Below are 18,226 nucleotides of genomic sequence, written 5' to 3'. Positions count from 1 at the left end.
GAAATTCTGGTATTTCAGAACTGATTCTGCACAGCTGCTGTAGCCATGGCACCATGTTCTGAGCGTTGTATCATCTGCTGTACCCAGAGAATTCAAGCAGCAATAAAGAATTGGTGCCCAGCCCCGTGAAAGGGGAAAAACCCCCCAAATCAACTGCTTGCTCTTACCAATGGTTACTGCTACAGCACAGCAGTGTGGTTTAAGGTTCCAGTCCCTCAACTCACACTGCCCAACAGGAACCCAGCACAAGGGCCTCAGCTCACCCCCAGCTTCCTTTCCAGCAGGCACATTTTGGTCACAAAACAAGGAAAGGCCGGTGGAGGCGGCCAGTCACAGCCCGCACACTCCGACTGCAGCACAGCGCTGTATTCCCCTTCCTCCAGGAAAAAAAAAAAAAAAAAAACACCAAAAAACCCCAACATGGTTTTCTCCTACCACTTCAACTATAATAATGGCTTTATAATTAACAGGTTTTAATTGCCCCATCAGGTGCTACCCACTCGCAGCTCACTGAAGCAGCGTGAGCAGCCATCAGGCCCAGGGTGACAACTGAAGCATCAGTGATGAGATTCCGTGTGGCTCAAGCCCCTGCCGTGCAGCACAGAGCCACCTCGGGACTGTGCCTCTCTAAATGAGCAAGAGGGCAAGGCTGGGCTTGTGGTCTAGAAAATGAAGCCGCCTAGAAGTTCTCTAAACTAGATTCACAGGAGGAAGTTCTTGCCACCACACAGCAGAATCCTGTCTTTGAAAGGTCTCCAAAGGACTGAGAAACTTAGGTTTAAGGGGGTCATTTTATTGTTTCACTTCTCCAGATGTACAAAAAAAATTAGAAAATAACCCTGCCCCCCACCCCCTCCCAAACCACAAAACAAACCAGTCTGGGGAGCCCCACGACAGTGCAGCTAAGAGACGGCAAGGAATTAAACAGAACTAGATACAGCAGCTGGGTCCCTTCAGCCCACATGGCACTGGTCACTGGCTCTCCACAACCCAGACTTGACCCCAGGCTGCCCAGTGCTCCCTCAGTTGACACAGAGCTCATCCTGACTAGATGGAGAGTGGGCTCTTTACAAATCCTCCTTTGCTTTCTTCTTGGATTTCTTGGTTTTATCTTCCTCCTGCAGCACAGGGGTATTGGTTGCCTCTCGCTTCAAGTAACTAATGAAGTCACTCACTTCTCTGCCACCCTGCAGAAAGCACAAAGAAATAAGGCATTGCTTGGAGTCCCTGTGGACGTCTTTGCTGGGGGGCAGTTCAGGTGCCAGGCAGAAGACCGAGGCAAAGGAAGCAGAGCTCTCCCTCCGGGCCTGCGGCAGAGCATTCCCAGCAGGAACCACCAGGCGCGTTCCCAGGGCAACAGGGCTGGAGCGCAATCAGCAACTCCGGGGAGACTCGGCATTGCCCGCAAACCTGGATTCTGCCTCATCTCTCCACAAATCCCCACGCTCCTACAGCGGCCAGACACTCACCTCATACTTCTTTGGGCTCTGTTTGTTGCCAGCCGGAGCAAAGTAGATGGTGGGGAAGCTGGGGAAGAGAAGAGACATCTCAGTTCCTAACGCGTTCGGTTTTCTGCAGAAAACCCTTCCAGAAAAATAATCACACCATCTCTCACCGAGGAGACCTGTCCCCCACAGGCCCCTGGTGGAACACGGCAGCCGCGTGGGCAGCTCTGGCACACCAGCCCAATGTCATTTTTACACTGCTAAGAACAGTGTACTGTAAACTACAGCAGATTCAAAAGCAGAGGAAGCTGTCAGCAAGACAGACCTTTAGCCAAGGCCAGGACACTAGAATCCTAAGGAATCAGGACAGATGGAAGTCACTCACTTCACTTGATTTCCTGATGCTTTGCTATGCAGCAAGAGCATGCCAAAAGCCTGGGAGACTTTAAGCTCCCCCACAGTGGCGGCTGGTCAGAGACAGAAGCCTGGACCCTTCCCTTAGGGCAGCAGTCAATCAGTGGGAACACCTACCCTCTGACTTCATACGGAGAAGGCACATCATTGGCTGTAGCATCCATTTTGGCAATGACAATGTTGGGGTCTTTGCTGAGCTGTTGGTGGAAATAAAATATTAATAAGCAGTCCAAGGTAGTTATTGATCTACCAGAACCCTCCTAAAACAGCTATGTCAAAGACAGCACACACTAAACACAGAAAGCTTTCTTTGGAGCAGTTGTTTTCTGCATAAACAGGGGCACAGGGTACATGTCCTCCCTCAGCTGGGTGTATGCAGCACACCACCTAGTGTTACCTGCTGCATTAGTCTGCCATAACTCGTGGGAAACACTGAGCCCAGAGTAACTGCATTCATCCAATCTTTTAGAAAGTGAACTGTGGGTTGAGAGTGCCCAGGTAGGAAGGATGCCTGACAGCCTAAGAGAGAAACACTAGTCAAATCCATGATAAAGTTTCTGTCACTATTAAATCCTGATACAACACTATCAGGCACTTGTTCTGGGCTAGCAGGGGCTGTAACAATGTGCAGGGCTGAGAAACCGGGATTGAGGCCAGAGAAGCGTGCCAGTATGAACCATCCTCAGCCGATGTTTCTGACAAGCTTTAAGAGCAGAGAAATAAGTGGTAGCTACAAGGCCATGCTTCTAAAGAAGCTCTTTACTGGTCTGTTGAGTAAGGGTTAATGATTGGACTCGATCTTAGAGGTCTCTTTCAACCATAATGATTCTATGATTCTATTTTATGATTCTAACAAATTGTGAGGTAGCATTGTCCTCGACTGAACAGGAGACTATAATTGGCCACATCCCAAAAGGGAATTCTGTCATTTGAGACCAGTTACTCAATCAGGGAATATTTGTGTCACAGAAGAGACCCACCAATGACTTTGTTACCATGCTCCAGATCCTGCTAATTCACTTTTACATTCACAGAGATGCCCAGGTGCTGCCAAGCCTCAAAGTGCATAGGAAGCCACAGTTATGCTACTTTAGGCCAGACAGAGCCCACAGGAGTTTTTAGCGTGTAAGATTCCAATTTGTCTTTGTGGAACTCCTGGACCTACCTTCTCCCCCAGTTCTTTGTATTTGGGCTCCAGGTTCTTGCAGTGGCCACACCAGGGTGCATAAAACTCTATGAGGACATCTTTGTCTTCTGCATTAACAATTTCATCAAAGTTCTCAGCAACCACCACCTGATAGTATTCGATCACAGAAATTAAGAGGTTAAGACAACAGTAAGGGGAAATAAAATGACATGGCCTGTTCACTCTGCCCCGGAAAGCTTGGACTTCCCACAGCAAACAGTTATCGTCAAATCACAACTACATAACAAGCATCAAAACGACAAGACACACAGCCCTTCACCAAGCTGTAACATGCTATACTTACAGATAAAAACCTGTCATGAGATATAGGCACGACACACAAGTGAGGTTTAGGGAACGAGGGGGAAGTTGACTTTTTTGTTTTAATCCCAACAAATCTCACACCAAGGTACCATTTTTATCACTTATGCTAGATAGGCCAAGGACATCTTCATTCACAAAAACAAGCAGCAACTTCCACTCTATTATCACATCATTACAAAGCCATGACATGAAATACTTTCACTCAACACAGAATTTACCCAGATGGATAAAAAGTAAGATTTTTAGTAATACATAAAGCTATGACCTGCTTGAAAGCCACGCTGTGAGGGAGCACAGGCCAATGCAGCAGGCCTGCGTCACTTCCAGTGCACAGCAGCAGCTACTCTGATCGGAAATCAGAACTGCAGGCTGCTTTTCTCCCTTGGCTCAGAAAACTGCAGTGCAAAGCTAATGAGCTCTCCTGTGCATCACAGCACAGATTTCCTGAGAATATCACCACAGAGCACTCGCAGTGTGGGACATAACCCCACGACCAGAAGCTGCTGCCGGACACTGCCCTTCATGCACTGGTAGGTGCTGCTACCCTAGGCACAGGGGTGCTCACCTTCACAGGCCCATCGTTGCTTTCAGGGATAGGCTCTGATTTCAGGTATTTCTTCAAGTTTCCATCAAAGTAATCTTGCAAGAATCTCTCCAGAGCCTTTCCATCACGGCTGAAAGTAAAATGACATTTTACAGCCCTCATGACACATGCAGGAGGAGAGAGGATAACTTTCAAGGCCGAATTAAGTTCCTTCCACCCACGGAACAGATGTCACCTGCACTTGAGAACACCAGCCTGGTGCCAGCTTAGAAGACCCCGGAACAGGCGTGACAGACACTGTCAGGGTCCTGACAGGCGGTGGACACACTCCATTCCACGTTTTAGGCCCCCCAGCCACAAAAAGAGGTGCAGCCTTTTCCATACGTATCCCTAAGTGCATCTTATTTCTTAAAGACTTGATATATCTTGGATTAAATTCTCTACTTTTGCATTAAACAATAGAAGGGGCTGCAAGTCCTGTACCAACCAGGAAAGGACACCCGGCAACCAGGGGACATTTTGATCCAGCAGGCATTTTCCTACAGAAACATCCAGCTTTCCAGTTCTATCAGGATAATGCAGCATGAGCTTTTCACAGATCACAGCCTATCTAGTGAGAGGCAATACTGCTAAGTTCAACAACTTACGAAAATTCCTCCTGCATGACGTATTTCTCTCCCTTGGCTGTTCTGATGGCAACAACAGGAGCCTCACCCGTGCTGCTGTCTAGACCAAACTCTGAAAGCTCATGGCCAAAGGTTTTCCGACTAGCGACAGCGAAAGAGAGTTTGTGGCCAGCATCCAAGAACTTCTTTGCAATCATCATGACTCTGGAGGGGGAAAAGAGGCGATTCCCATGAATACTGAACAGAGCATTTTCTGCATGATATAACACCTTTCAAACCCAGGCAGACACTGAACACAAAACACCTTGATGAGGAGTGATATGTTCTACAGAGAAGTCCTGAGAAATGCTGCTGAAAAGCAGAGGCTTCACACAGAGCAGAAGCAAGCCCTGTGTGCTTTCACTGCCCCCCTCTGCCACCAAAGGACAGCATCTCACACCACCTCAGTAAGGAATCTTCTGTTCTGAGGTCTCGAGTAGCATCCAATGACTAGAGATCCAAAACCCTAACCGGGGAGGTTTCAAAAGATAAACACACTCTATACTTTGGGCTGTGCAGACAGCAACCACCCCAACAGCTGAAATCTACCATAAGTAAATTAAAGTTCTTCATTTTGTTTACATGTAAAACTGAACTATGGAACAATACTAATGCAGGAAACACAAAAGAAAGGAGGGGAAGGTGCTCATCTGCTTCCTTACCTGTTGCGCCAGTAGTTGGAGCCCTTTGCATTCTTCTCATAGTCCACATCGTAGTATGCCACCAACAGGTCCTTCCCCTGGATCAGGTCTTTGTTGTCTTCAGTCATGTGTGGACAGATGCCAAAGCTACCAGTGAAACAGAGGTTAGCAGCTTCAGTCCTGCTGCCCAGGACCCGGGCCCTCCCAGAACAGGCCTGATACAGCACAGTCCTGCTTCCTCCCCAAAGGAGAGCTTCACATGTCAGCATCCAGCACGATCCAAGCAACTCCTTTGTCAGTCATGTGCCAGGATGGGAAATCGAATCTGCACCTCTAGCCACAACACCAGTTAACACATTTAAAGCTAATGGAGACCAAAGCTGACACCTCTCTGGAAGCTCACTATATTTAGAGAGAAGCGTGGCTGGTTCAGTATGGACTGTAAACACCAACAGCCACATCAGGGCTACCAGAAACAAGACGGTCCCCAAGGGAGATGACGTTTGCAAGACACATTGTGGGCCAGCCCTTGAGCAGGAAGTGGCAGTAACGCCAGTTGCAGAGAACAAGCCCTGACAGAGCTGAACTCAGGCCACTATCACACATCTGCTGAGGCATCACTTACATGTTTTCCTGGATAAATTTCTTGATCTTTCCACTGGTGATTTTATCTTCTGGGTATTTCACAGAGCTGTCTTCAAACTTGTTTGCCAGGCGTGGAGGACGGAATAACACTACGCCTCTGAGGGGAAAGAGAGAGCAAAAATGAGTTTAAAGCAGCTCTGAATTGCCTAGGAGTGGCAGCTACAGAAAGTAAGAATTCAATCCCCGCCCAAGTCACTGTTCACAGGCTCAGTGAGGTTGTCCAGTTGCTGGTGGGGCAGCTGCTCTACAGCAACCTAGCAGGCCCTGTCCCATTATTCAGACAGGCTGAGGCCTTCAAAGTTGAAAACTTAAAAGAAAATACCCACACGAAACATGAAGACCAACGGAGAAGCAAAGTACCTCTGTTCAGGTATGATGCACCTGATGAACACTCACTGAGCCAGAGGTACTCAGGGAATTTTAAAGGCCACAATAGCAGTTTTAACAAGAAGTAGTTTCGTTGTTATTCTACCTTAATCCCACAAGGAGAAAAAGGAGTTAGTGGCAGTGGAGAACAAACAAAAGCAAACAAATAAGAATATCTTAAGCTATGCTCAGAAGGTAAACCCACTTAAGAAGTTATGTGAAATCCCTGAATTTGCTCTAAACATCTTGATAGTAATGCATGCTTATGTTGAGCAACTCACTCTCCATCTTCCTCGTATTTCTGCACCAGTTCTTCCTCACTGGTGTGTGCAAAGCGATAGTTATCTCTTAGATTGTTAGCAGCTTTCATGAATTCTGAATAAGCATCACCAGATGCATCTCCAAAGAAACCTGCAGCAGAAAGACAGATGGTGACCCCAAACTGACTCAGCAGCAGTTACTGTGCAGTTCATATCATTGTCTTTGTAATGCATGGGGGCACCTCTTCTAAATTAAGTCCTCAAATGCATGCCCAGGCCCTCTTCTTTTGACAGGTTCTCTTCCATTTTTAATGTCTATATTTCCTCCCTTTTACCAGCAGGAAGCTACTAAAGGGTTTGTCTGGCTCAGCAACCCAAGCTGACGTCCACCCACCCAGCACAGGAAGCAACTGCCTTTTGAGCATGGGGATTTCTGCTGGCAACCAAATGCAACACCACTAGTGACAACAGCAGGCAGGGATACGCAGCAAGTTTAAGGATGCTGATCAATTCCCATGTAGCTGTACTTCCATTATTACAATCTAATCCACACAAAGGAAAGTTGCTGTTACCATATTCATTCATGATCAAAACACATGATGCTGTTGACAGCCTAACACCTTAAGATGTCACCCTTGGATAGCTTCTGAAGTATCTGAGTATCTGTTGTCAGTCAGTCAAAACAGCTACAAACTTTTAAAGGACACTGTGGTGACAGGAAGTCTGATAGTCAAAGAACCACAGGAAGAATTAAAAAAAAAAAAAAGAGTCAGAAACTCAGGTTGGAAGGAATCCACAAACAGCATCAGCTCCAACCTCCTGCTCTAACCAGAACCAGCCCCAAGGTAAGATCAGGTTGCTCAGAGCTTTGTCAAACTGAGTTTAAGACCTCCAAGGCTGAAGGTTTCAACCTCCCTCTGTGCATGCGTGCGAGGGCTTTGCGACTCTTATGAAGAACTTTTCCTTGCTCACATCCAGCTCCAATTCCCCCGTCACCGGTTGCGATCCTGCGCTTCTCCTGTCACTGTGCACCCCCAGGGGGTCCTGGGGAGCCGCTCTACTCACCCACCACGGAGGCGTCCTTATCGCCAACGAACTTCTCAAAGTCGGCCGCAGAGCTGAGCGCCACTGAGGCAGGTCCCGCCTGCTTCTTGAGGTGACTGACAATCCCATCTGAACAAAAAGAAGCTCCTAATTATTAAAGGGATCTATACAATGCTCCACAAGACTTTAAGCTTCTCAAAACAAAATCTGATTCTTCAGCATCCCTAACTCCACCTCCCATGAAAGAGATACTATATGAAGCAGTGCAAGCATCAACTTCATGCAAGAAGGGATCTAAAAGGGAGAGCTTTTTAGATGACTGCAATTACCAAATAAATAAATAAATCTTTCCAACATTCTCATATTAAGAGCTTCTGGCTTGCTACCAGAAAAGGTTGTACTGTGAGAAGTCATGTTTTTCAAGAGGCCTGGTCAGAGAGAGATGGATACTCGTGCAACCCAGGGATCAGCAAGGCATACGTACCAAGAGGTTATCTATACAAGGTCTTTCCATCAACCATTTCCTGGATACTGCTCATCAAGGACACTGTGACTCAAATATAACCTTTAAATTGCCTTTTAAGGGAGAAGAAGTATCCAGGCCACTCCCAACAAGGAGCTGGGGGAGGAGAGAAGGGTTCCCTCCTTTGCACCCCATTACATTTAACATCACAAACTGTCTACAGAACACAGACCTCCTGCCAGCACTATTGCTGTATGTACAGAGATTGGCAAGTTTCTACCTGCTGTTCTGGGCCCATCGTAGGTTCCTGCCTCTTCACCATCGCGAAAAATCTTCAGAGTGGGATAACCACTCACTCCATACTTGTTACAGGTGTTGGAGTTGGCTGTACAGTCAACCTGAAGGAAGAGAAACATTGCTGCTCGGCGTCCTGAGCTGTGTGCACGCGCGAGACGGCAGCTTTACTGCTTGCCCACAGCCCCGTTATCGTGTTACATGAAAATGAATCTAAAGGCCTTGAAAGTTGGCAAATGTCTTTGAGCAGAGCTGGATTCTTTTCCATAAAGCACATAGATGCAAAAACCATCCAAGGGCCGTGTGTAGAAGATCAAGCACCTTCAAGGGCATAACACACCAACTAGGTGTTCCAGGGCAGATCTGCTACACAGCACCTAGGTGCGGCACTGCAGGAGAAAGGAGGAAGGTTGGATGCAGTAACAACGCCAAATTTTTTTTTGAGGCAATACTGGAAAATCACAGTGTCTTGCATGACCAGACTAGGCAAGACAGCAGGAAGGACGTTTGGCTTCAACTGCGAGATGTTTTACTAAAACTAACTGTTTTCAGGCCTGTATCAGTCTCGGAGCTCCTGCAGTGATTGGGACGAGCAGGATGACCCCGTTCACAGGGGAGACCGGGCTGTGACGCCGGATCCCAGGGCAGGTCCCCAGGAAGGGGCGCAGACCCCGGTTCGGAGCCCCGCGCCCTTGTGGCGCAAGGGAGCCCGGCTGCTTCGGCCCGGATTTACGGAGCCGAGGGAGGGGGCGGCGGCCGCAGCCCGGCGGAAGCGGCAGCCGCAGCCCGCGGCCCTCCCCGCGGCTCGGGCCGCCCTCACCTTCACGAGCGGCACGATCCCCTTGAGCCTCGTCGCCGCCGACTCGTACTCGGGCGCCAGCCGCTTGCAGTGCCCGCACCTGCGGGACGGGGAGGGGGAGCGTGAGCGCGCCACGCGGGCCGGGCCGGAGCGGACCCGACCCGGCCGAACCGGAGCGGCCCGGAGCGGCCCCGCCGGCGCCGCCCTCACCAGGGCGCGAAGAACTCGACGAGCACGAGCCCCGGGCGCTCGGCCAGGCCGCTCTCGAAGTCGGCGTCGCTGAGCTCCACGACGTCGGAGGCGCGCGCGGCCCGCGCCGCCAGCAGCAGCAGCGCCAGCAGCAGCAGCGGCGGCGGCAGCGGCCGGGCCCGGCGCGCGGACATGGCGGCTCCTCCTCGGCGACGGCGGCGGCTCTGCAGGCGCCGGGGGCTCGCGCGCCCGGAAGTCCCACCCCCCCTGCCGGATCTGCCGTGTGGCAGCTGCCCGTTGGCCGCCGCGACGCGCGTCACGCGACGCTGGACCAATGGGCCGATGCGACGCACGGGCGGGGCGGGGCGGGGGAGCGGCCCCGCCCCCCCCGCGGGCGCTAGGGGGACGGTCCGACCCCGGACCCGGCCCGACCCGCTCCCCGCCCCCTGGGCAGCGGATCCGGCCCCCCCCCGGGGCTCGCGTGGCCGCGGGCCGGTACCGGCCCGGCCGGCCGGATGCCCCGAGGTCCGGCCCGGCCGCTCCTCTCAGCGCTCCGCCCTCCTCCCCAGCCTTGTCCGCTCCGTTACGAGTCCCCAGCGCCTCCCGCTCGCGCTGCCGCTCGAGGGCCGCCGGTGCTTCCGCCTCCTCCTGCGGCGCCCGGGGCCCTCGGGAGCGGCGCAGCCCACGGGCCGTGTGGAGCTGGACACGGCCCCGGAGCCCGCGGAGCCCGCGGAGCCCGCGGAGCCCCCGGAGGGCCCGCACGCGCGGCAGCCCCCGCTCTCCAGCCCCGCGCACGGAGCGGCGCAGGGGCGTTTCCGAACTGCGGGGCTAAACCCACAGCAGGAACAGAACAGTCACCTCTTGCTGGTCTTGTCTTACTGAAATTGCTCCTAAAGGATCCCAAGTGACAACAGACTAACAGCAATTCAGGAAGATGTAGGGAAAAAGAATGAAGTAGGAAATATTTAGTGAGGTTATGGGGGCCAGAAACACAGAGGGTGATTTAGGAATGGAGCAACAGGGAAGGAAAGGACAGTGGCATCAAGGGTTGCCCCCAGCCTGCATGAGCAGCACAGGCGCCCGGCCGGCTGTAGCAGCACCAGGGAGGATGGCGGGGGCAGGAGGACAGGGCTGTGCACGGTGCGGCACAGAGCGGGTCAGCACCAGGACGTGGTGCTGCACAGAGCGGGTCAGCACCAGGACATGGTGCTGCACAGAGCGGGTCAGCACCGGGACACGGTGCTGCACAGACCGGGTCAGCACCAGGACATGGTGCTGCACAGACCAGGTCAGCACCAGGACATGGTGCTGCACAGAGCGGGTCAGCACCGGGACATGACGCTCCGTGCTCCGGTCCCCATGGGGGCTGTTCCGCGGCTCCCGTGCTCCTCCGTTCCGCACTGTGAGGTCAGTCGTGTTCTGCGCCGCGGCGCGTGAGCGCAGAGGCAGTGCGGAGGAGAACCCCCAGCTCCTGCTGGGCATGGCCGGCATGGACGCCGTCCACGCTGCCGCTCCTCCGCTCTTTCCGATCACCGAGGCTCACAGGGGCGCTGGATGCTCCCCAGTGAAGCTGCTTCCCCGGGCTGAGGCCATCCGCTCCAAGCTGGTGTGCATGTTCTACCTGATGGATCACCTGCAGGGCCTGAGCCAAGCCATCCCCCGGCACAACATCAAGGACTTCCTCGGTAAGCGGAGCCAGTGCACGGGCGCCTGCCTCGCTGCGCTGTGAACGGCTCCGTGGAGGCTGCGCACGAGAGCCGGGCAGCGTGGGGCCGGGGGACGGCTCCTGGGGGCACACAGAGATGACCCCCCATCACACCCGATTGCCAGCACCCATCTCCCCCTCAAAAGGAAGGGCTTATGACTGTAATATAAACATTGAGGACCCCTCAGATCTGCCAAGCTCTCACTCTGGCAGAGTTAAAAGGGGCACATTAAGAATCTGTTCTCCTCACTCCTCTGTTGGGGTAGATATTGCTGCAACATGGCGAGTCAGCCAGCCTGAACATTTTTCATCCTCCGCTCAGGTCTCATCTCGAGCAGGAGGTGGGAATGCATTTGTTCTGCATCCAGTAACTTGGAAAGCAGGAGCTGGAGTGCAGCAGAGTGCAGTTGTTTCCACCTTCAAAATACACGCCGTGCCTCTCCTTTTGCATCCTGCACTGGTGGCTGCAGTGCAGAAAAGCTTCCCGTAGTGTTCCTGCACAGCCCTGTGTGGTCACCAGTAAAAGGCCTGGCCCAGGCTGCACACAGGGAGCGAACAAGGAGGCCAGGCACAAAGTGCTTGGATGGAAGCTGGCACTGGCGCAGGGAGCATGGTGGCTGCTGAGGGTTGTACAGGCCTTGGTTTAAGGCAGGTTCACAGCTGATCCTAGCGGTGTGCGGCTCTTTGCAGTAGCTCCACATCCAGGATGTCCTGCTCAGGGCAGTCGGACACAGCAAAGTCTGCCCTTTCCTTCTCCAGCGATGCAGTGCCCCGTCCCTGATGCATGGAGGGTGCTGCTTGGGCAGCCCTTGTGCAGGGCTGCTCGTCCCCCAGCACGTGCCCGTCACCCCTGCTGAACACGGGAGACGGCAGATTCCCCCAGGAGTCTCTCCACAGATGCCAGAAAGCAGAAGAAGCTGATGCTCAGCGATCACAACCAGCTGGTCCGTTTTGAAATCAAGCCCATCAAGAAGACCCTCGTCACCCCGGAGAAGCACCTGCGTAACCACATTGAGGTCCGCAGTAGCCACTGGCCTCCCCTCGCCCTGTGGGCATCCTGGCTCCTGCACAGTATCCACGGCCACAGCAGCGCCAGCCCGTGGGACGCAGGTCCCTGAGGACCGGGGGGGAAGCTCTGGGTATGGGATGGGTCAAACTCGTTCCTGCTGGGAGAGAGGCTCCATGTGCGGGTGGCCTGGATGGTGTTTGCCCGGCCATGGATGAGCTGGGACCGCATGAGTGGATTGGTGCTGGAGGACTGAAATACTGAGGCCCAGGCAGGCCCTCCTGGAATGCTCTTCTCTGGTGAGTGGCTGCTGCCAAACAGCTTTCCATGGGGACCTCTTGCAACTTTTCCAGTGCTCGGAGTCATCTGTCACTGGCAGAGCTCTGCTGCCAGGGCACTGAGACCAAGCCGAGCTGCCCTGTGGAGCAGCATGTCCCATAGCGCATCTCGGGGCCCCATTTGTGATTGCTCATGTCCATGGAGTTTGACAGGCACTTCATGCCCCCAGTTTTCCTCAATGGCAAACCTCAGGCATACTCTTCAGAAGCTTCATCATCTTCCTGATCTTCCTGAACACTCTCGTCCTGATGATCAAAAGCGGTGAGCAGGAGCGGCCTCCCCTCCATGCTGGCTCCATGCATTCTCCCCATGCTGAGCCCTCATGCAGCAGGGTCGCTGCAGCTCCAGAGGGGCCATCACTGTGGGCTTAGGGCAGCCACTGGGGGACGTTCTGTGCCCAGCAGTTGAGCAAGATGTGCCCACAGGAGCCAGCACTAGCGGCTGAACTGGTGGTGGTGGTTAATCTGAGACCCCCTTCCCTGCCTGCGGCCAGGGCAGAGCAGCAGCCTCCTGTGCCCCTGGGACCCATCTCACCTGTGTGAGGACCGAGGGCTCCAGAGGGGGCTGTCCCAAGCCCAGCCTCTGAGCCCTCTCCCAGCACGGCCGGGCTGGACGTGGTTCAGCATCTCCCTCCCAGCCCTTGTGTCCTTTCCAGCAGCCTCCCTCCTGCCCTCCTGTAACTTGTCTCCTCTTGCTGAGAGCAATGTCACAACTGTCCCCTCTGCTCCCCAGAGCTGATGAAGGTGGCCACTGTGAGTCGCAACATCACCACAGCCCTGGAGGTAGCGGTCTGGGTCATTGCTATCATTTTCATCATCGACATCGTGCTGAACTGGTTGGTGAACTTCAGGGGCTATTGGAAGAATGGCTGGAACATCTTCGACTGCACCATCACTTTCGTGGTAAGAGGCCCCAGGCCAGCCCCGAGCAGCACCCTCAGTGCCTGGAGGTGGCACCAGGGCACAGCGTGGGGGCTGTGCTGGGGAGGGGGATCCCTCGCTGCCCTGCAGGCCCCTCTGGTGGGCTCTGGCTGCCTCTCCCAGCGCTGCGCCTGCCCCACGCTTAGGGTTGCTCAGAGTTGTGCCCCGCTCTCCTGCTTGGCCCAACTTGGTGCCACCTCGTGTCTCCCCAGCTGCCTGAGCCCTCCCCAGACCTCCAGGGTCACCTACTTGCACGAGCTCTGCTCCCATTGGTGAAAAACATTGGAGGTTGGAAACTGGGGTTACCTGTGGCCAAAACTAGACAGCATGGACATTTGTGGAGCTGATGTCTGTTTTGGGGTCCAACTCGTAGTTTCTGAATAATTGGTGCAGACCCTTCTCTCTCCATCCCCTGGGCCAGGGGCTTTCTCCACAGCCTGGGCCCTGTAGCGCAGGGAGGTGGCTGGGCTGCTGCACCGTGGGGTGGCCGCGGCAGCAGGGCCACGACTCGGCCCTCAGTGTGAGCCCTCCACAATGTGTCCTGCCCACAGTCACTCATCCCCGAGTTCTTGTACCTGTTCCACATCGCAGAGGAGTCTGTCTCCAAGAGAGTTCGCCGCGTCTTCCGCATCCTCCGCTCCTTGAAGATCTGCTGCCGGTTCCAGCAGGTCCGGCTGATCATCCGGGCCATAGCAAAGGCCTTGAAGGTGGGCTGCGACGCAGTGGCAGTGGCAAAGCCACTGCTGTGCCACATATCTAATGCCTAGGTCCCCTTTGTCGCTGCTCCTTTCCCAGCAGCCTGTCCCCTACTGCACAGCAACACGTGTCCTCACCCACCGCTGCCCGCTCCCTGCCCCAGCACTCCTGACGCTCCAGGCTGGCTCCGAGCACCTCGGAGCAGCCACTGCCCCAGGGCAGCCACTCCCCGAGTTCCTGTCCCGACAACCCGCCTCTCCCACCCAGGCCATGACATACATCCTCCTGTTCCTGCTCGTTTTCTTCTACGTGTTTTCTGTCTCTGGTGTCTTCTTCTTTGAGAACTACACCCACTCCAACTCTGCAGATGAAAAATACAAGGACTATTTCAGGTAAGGTGCTGCTGTCACACAGGCTCGATGTCCTGCAGCTCTGCCTGCTGTCCTGGGCTCCTCCTCCCAGGAGGGCTTCTCTCCAGGATGCAGGAGCTCCTCTCCAGGAGCTCCTCTCCTGGTGCACCAGGATGTGCAGTATTGATCCCAGGCACTGGCACCATCCTAGCGCCAGGTACCTGGGCAGCGTCCTCCGCAGCACGACCGGTGCTCCGGCAACATTAGGGAGGCAGAGCTGCTGCTGCAGCTCGGGCTGCCCGGGTGCTGCCCGGGGCTGCCAGGCGCACGTGGGGTGCCGGGGCGCAGGGCAGCGCGGCGCTGGGAGGGAAGCTGCTCCTCCGTGGGCTGAGATGGGCACTGCCATGCTGTGCTCTGCCTTCCACTGCATGAGCAGGTCCCAGCCCCTGCGAGATCTCTGCTGCAGCCCTCCATGGCCAGCACCCCACCTGGTAGCAGTAACACTTGCACCCTCAAGGTGGCCTGGAGCAGCTGGGCAGCGGGTGCGAGGCAGGACGCGCTGCAGGTGGAGCCGGGGGCAGCCGGGCTCTTGGGCCTGGGCTTCACCCAGCGGCCGCGCACACGGTTGGTGGAGAGGAGAGCACAGACCCCACGCAGGACAGAGCCGCTCTGTGTCTGCAGCTCCTTTTCCAGCGCTGTGGTGACTGTCTTCATTCTCTTCACCATGGACCACTGGTACGACCTGCTCCAGGACACCTGGAAGATTCCCAATATGAACAAGTTTATCAGTGGGATGTACATCATCCTCTGGCTGCTGATCGGGTCCTTCCTCTTCAAGAACATTATTGTGGCCATCATGGGTGAGCTCAGGGCCAGGCCCAGCCGCCAGCCTCCTTCCGCAGGGCCCCCCGACAGCTCACACGGTGCTTTTCTGTCCAATTCCTGCTCCACTGCAAGGGCAGCACTTGGCTTTGGGCAGGGGAGGTGGGTGCTGCCCTTTTCGGCAGCGAGCGCTGCTGCTGGCAGTGGGACAAGCGCCCAACAGAAGGCAGAGGCGTGGGGGCCGTGGCTGACTCTCATGTTCACTTTAACCTGGCTCTCTCGTGGATAGGGAGCCTGGAGACCAGCGCCCAGCTGTGGTTTCTCACTTTGTGGGCACTAGGAAGTGCTTCCCACACTCCCCAGCTCTCCTGAGTGCAGAGCAGCAAGATATAGGGGCAACGGGTGCAGCCCTTTCTAAGCAGCCTGTTTCCCTAGGCAGAGCACCCTGGGGAAAGCCCACAAATTCAAGTCCCCTCCATGTTTCCACGACCCTCTTCCCAGCACTCACAACTTTACTTCCCAGTGAGTAACTTCCAAACCATCCGGAGTGACCTAATGGAAGAAGCGCAGCAGATAGAAAGCCAGAAGCAAGTGGATTTATTTAGAATACAAATTAGAGAAAGGTAGGTATGAGAATACCCGATCATATCCCCCGCTAGAGAAAATGCCGCCCGCAGCACGTGGGCTCTGCGGCACAAGGAAGATCCTTCCCTAGTGATGCTCTCCCTGCTCTTCTGCAGGAGACACAGCCAGTCCTCGACAGGCATCAAGAGCTCGCAGAGTGGCTCTGCCAGGTGAGTGTGGACATGCGGGGCCTGGGCAGGAGCAGCCACAGCCCAGGTGTCCTGGGGCTCCTCCTGATGCCCTCCCGGGAACAGTAGCTCTGTACCAGTCATGTCTGATAAATCTTGTCCCCTTCCCCACTCCAGAAACAAAACAGATTTTGTCAGTTTAGATTTGTCATAACTCTGATCCAAATACGGAAGCAGGTGGTGGAGGAACATGGCTAGGGGCCAGCCATGCCAGTGCTCACCTGAGGCTTCCTCCCTGCACCAGGGTACTGGACCAAGAGGCCGACCATGGCAGCAAAGCCGTCTCACTGTCCAAGAAGAGCTCTGAACTGAAGCTGCCCATAGACCAAGCCGCAAAGGACTGTGAGTTCTGCTGCCCTGCAGCTCGAGCCAGGCAGGAGGCCGAGGGGAGAGCAGGGAGCCCACGTTCCTCCTCTTGCAGCAGGAGGGGGGTGTGCGTCCCTGGCCAGCCGGGGAGAGGCAGGACAGAGTGGGGCTGTTTGAGGACAGGAGAGGGGAGCTTCTGCCAGCCCTGATTCTGAGGCCTTGCCTCTGGCAGCGGACTGGGAGACGTATATACAGAAGAACCTGAAGAGACTCATTGATGAAAATGAGGACGTACAAGTGCTATGGCCTCGTGATTCCCTCTTCCGCTACCTAGAGCTGCTGGAGGAGCTGCAGTATAACCTGGAGGACCGCAAGAGGCTGCAGAATCACGCAAGTCAGTGTGCACAGCCCCGCCAGCCCCTGGCGTCCCCGCGGCTGGCTCCGTGCGCGGGGGAGCCCCGTCCTGCTGCCTGTCCATGCGGGCAGGGCTGCGCGGGGCGGCCGTGGCCCACGGCCCTGCCCTTCCCCGCAGTGCTGATGCTGAGCAAGCTGCAGGACGTGTGAGCAGCGGCGCGGCCACCGCGCACAACAAGCCTGGGGACCCAAACGCACTGCCTCCCGTGCCTGTGCTGTGCCGCCGAGCGGGACCCCGCGGCACCGGGACCCCGCGACACTGGGACTCTGCAGAACCGGGACCCTGCAGAACCGGGACCCGCGCGGCAGGGGGACCCCAGCGCGCACCGGCAGGGGGCGCCGCAGCGCCCTCCCGGCCCGGCCCCTCCCGCCCCGCGCAGCCCGGGCCGCGGCTTGAACCGGGGGTGCCGGTGCCGGTGCCGGTGCCGGTGCCGGTGTCGGTGCCGGTGTCGGTGCCGGTGCCGGTGTCGGTGCCGGTGCCGGGCCAGGCCCGGGGGAGGCGGGTGGCCGGGCGCGCTGCAGGGCCCGGCCCTGGGGCGGCTGCTCCCGCCGCGGCGCCGACAGCCGGGCCGGGGTGCGAGGGGGGCTGTGCCCTGGCTGGGGGCCCTGGGCCTGGGGAGCTGCCCCCGGGAAGGCGCCTGCCCTGCAGCCCGCGGCTGACCCGCTGCCGCCTCTGAGCCCTGCCGGCCTCAGCGCGCACGGCACCGCGCGGCAGCTTCGCGGCGTCAATAATGCATCATCCGGGCATGGGGCAGGTGGCCAGGTCGGCCTTGGGTTACAGCCTGGGTAAGCGCGGTGCCAGGCCGTTGGAAATGCCGTGAGCAGGATGGCGCGGGGCTGCGGCTGGGGACAGGTGTGCAGGCAGCAACCGGTCCATGGGACCCACATGGGTGCTATGTGTGCGGCAGCAGGTCTGCACCTCTGTCAGGGACAAGTCAGAGCTCGGTCTGCAGAGGTGCGAGACAGGCTGGAGCTGGGGCCATGTGCAGCCCCCACAGGCAGAGCTGGGGCCCTGGGGCCATTGGTGCCTCTCCCTGGGGCTCCAGCTCCCCGCACGCCCTTCCCTACGCTGGTGGAGAGTGTAAGGCGAGCCCTGCTCAGCCCTCGGACGGCTGCAGCAGGCGGCAGGTGAGCTGGGGCCCCACATCCCGCTCTGCCACGTCAGCTGAAGCTCCCTCGTCGTGATCAGCTCCTCAGAGGGGCTGCGGGGGCTCTTGCAGGCAGGTGCAGCGATGGGCACTTGCTGGCCTTGGGGCCTATGTTGCCCATGGGGGTCTGTGCTGGCCGTGGCGGGGTTTTAGGGCCATGCTGACCATGGGAGCTGCTTGGGGCTGTCTGGTGGCCACAGACCCCCAAGTCAGTGCCGGGGAGCGGTGCTGGGTGCCCAGCGCAGTGCGGAGCGGCTGGCGGTGCTGAGTGGGGGCCGTGCAGCTGCTGAGCAGTGCCCTGGTGCTGCGGCTCCCCCCGGCCCTGCCCCTGCTGCTGGGCCGCCTGGGCACCCAGCTGGGCGGGCCAGAGCAGTGACGGCTGCTGCTGCCCCACTGGGGCGTCTTGGCCACTCTGGGGACCCGGTCGGC

General features: G+C 56.3%; 2 protein-coding genes across 2 annotated transcripts; one reads left to right on the top strand and one right to left on the bottom strand.

The window, feature by feature from the left end:
• Nucleotides 1–777: 777 nt before the first annotated feature.
• On the bottom strand, nt 778–9,493 carry PDIA3 (protein disulfide isomerase family A member 3). Its single transcript, XM_088530087.1, has 13 exons — nt 9,301–9,493; nt 9,112–9,190; nt 8,278–8,395; nt 7,556–7,663; nt 6,512–6,641; nt 5,845–5,961; nt 5,241–5,366; nt 4,561–4,743; nt 3,935–4,043; nt 3,025–3,153; nt 1,977–2,056; nt 1,470–1,527; nt 778–1,187 (listed from the first exon to the last, which is right to left on the bottom strand). The coding sequence occupies exons 1-13, from the start codon at nt 9,471–9,473 to the stop codon at nt 1,068–1,070; spliced, it is 1,530 nt and encodes a 509-aa protein (XP_088386213.1). The 5' UTR covers nt 9,474–9,493; the 3' UTR covers nt 778–1,067.
• A 1,275-nt stretch (nt 9,494–10,768) lies between these two features.
• CATSPER2 (cation channel sperm associated 2) lies at nt 10,769–16,799 on the top strand. Its single transcript, XM_088529064.1, has 12 exons — nt 10,769–10,964; nt 11,882–12,055; nt 12,522–12,590; nt 13,062–13,231; nt 13,801–13,956; nt 14,213–14,337; nt 14,977–15,155; nt 15,641–15,740; nt 15,858–15,911; nt 16,174–16,271; nt 16,468–16,629; nt 16,768–16,799. The coding sequence occupies exons 1-12, from the start codon at nt 10,769–10,771 to the stop codon at nt 16,797–16,799; spliced, it is 1,515 nt and encodes a 504-aa protein (XP_088385190.1).
• Nucleotides 16,800–18,226: the final 1,427 nt, after the last annotated feature.

Source organism: Tinamus guttatus, unplaced genomic scaffold, assembly GCF_059628265.1.
Source record: "Tinamus guttatus ecotype Peru unplaced genomic scaffold, ASM5962826v1 Tinamus_guttatus_pri_ptg000004l, whole genome shotgun sequence".
Taxonomy (NCBI): Eukaryota; Metazoa; Chordata; class Aves; order Tinamiformes; family Tinamidae; genus Tinamus; species Tinamus guttatus.
Note: the sequence above shows the minus strand (reverse complement) of the source record. Positions and strands in the feature narration are given on the sequence as shown.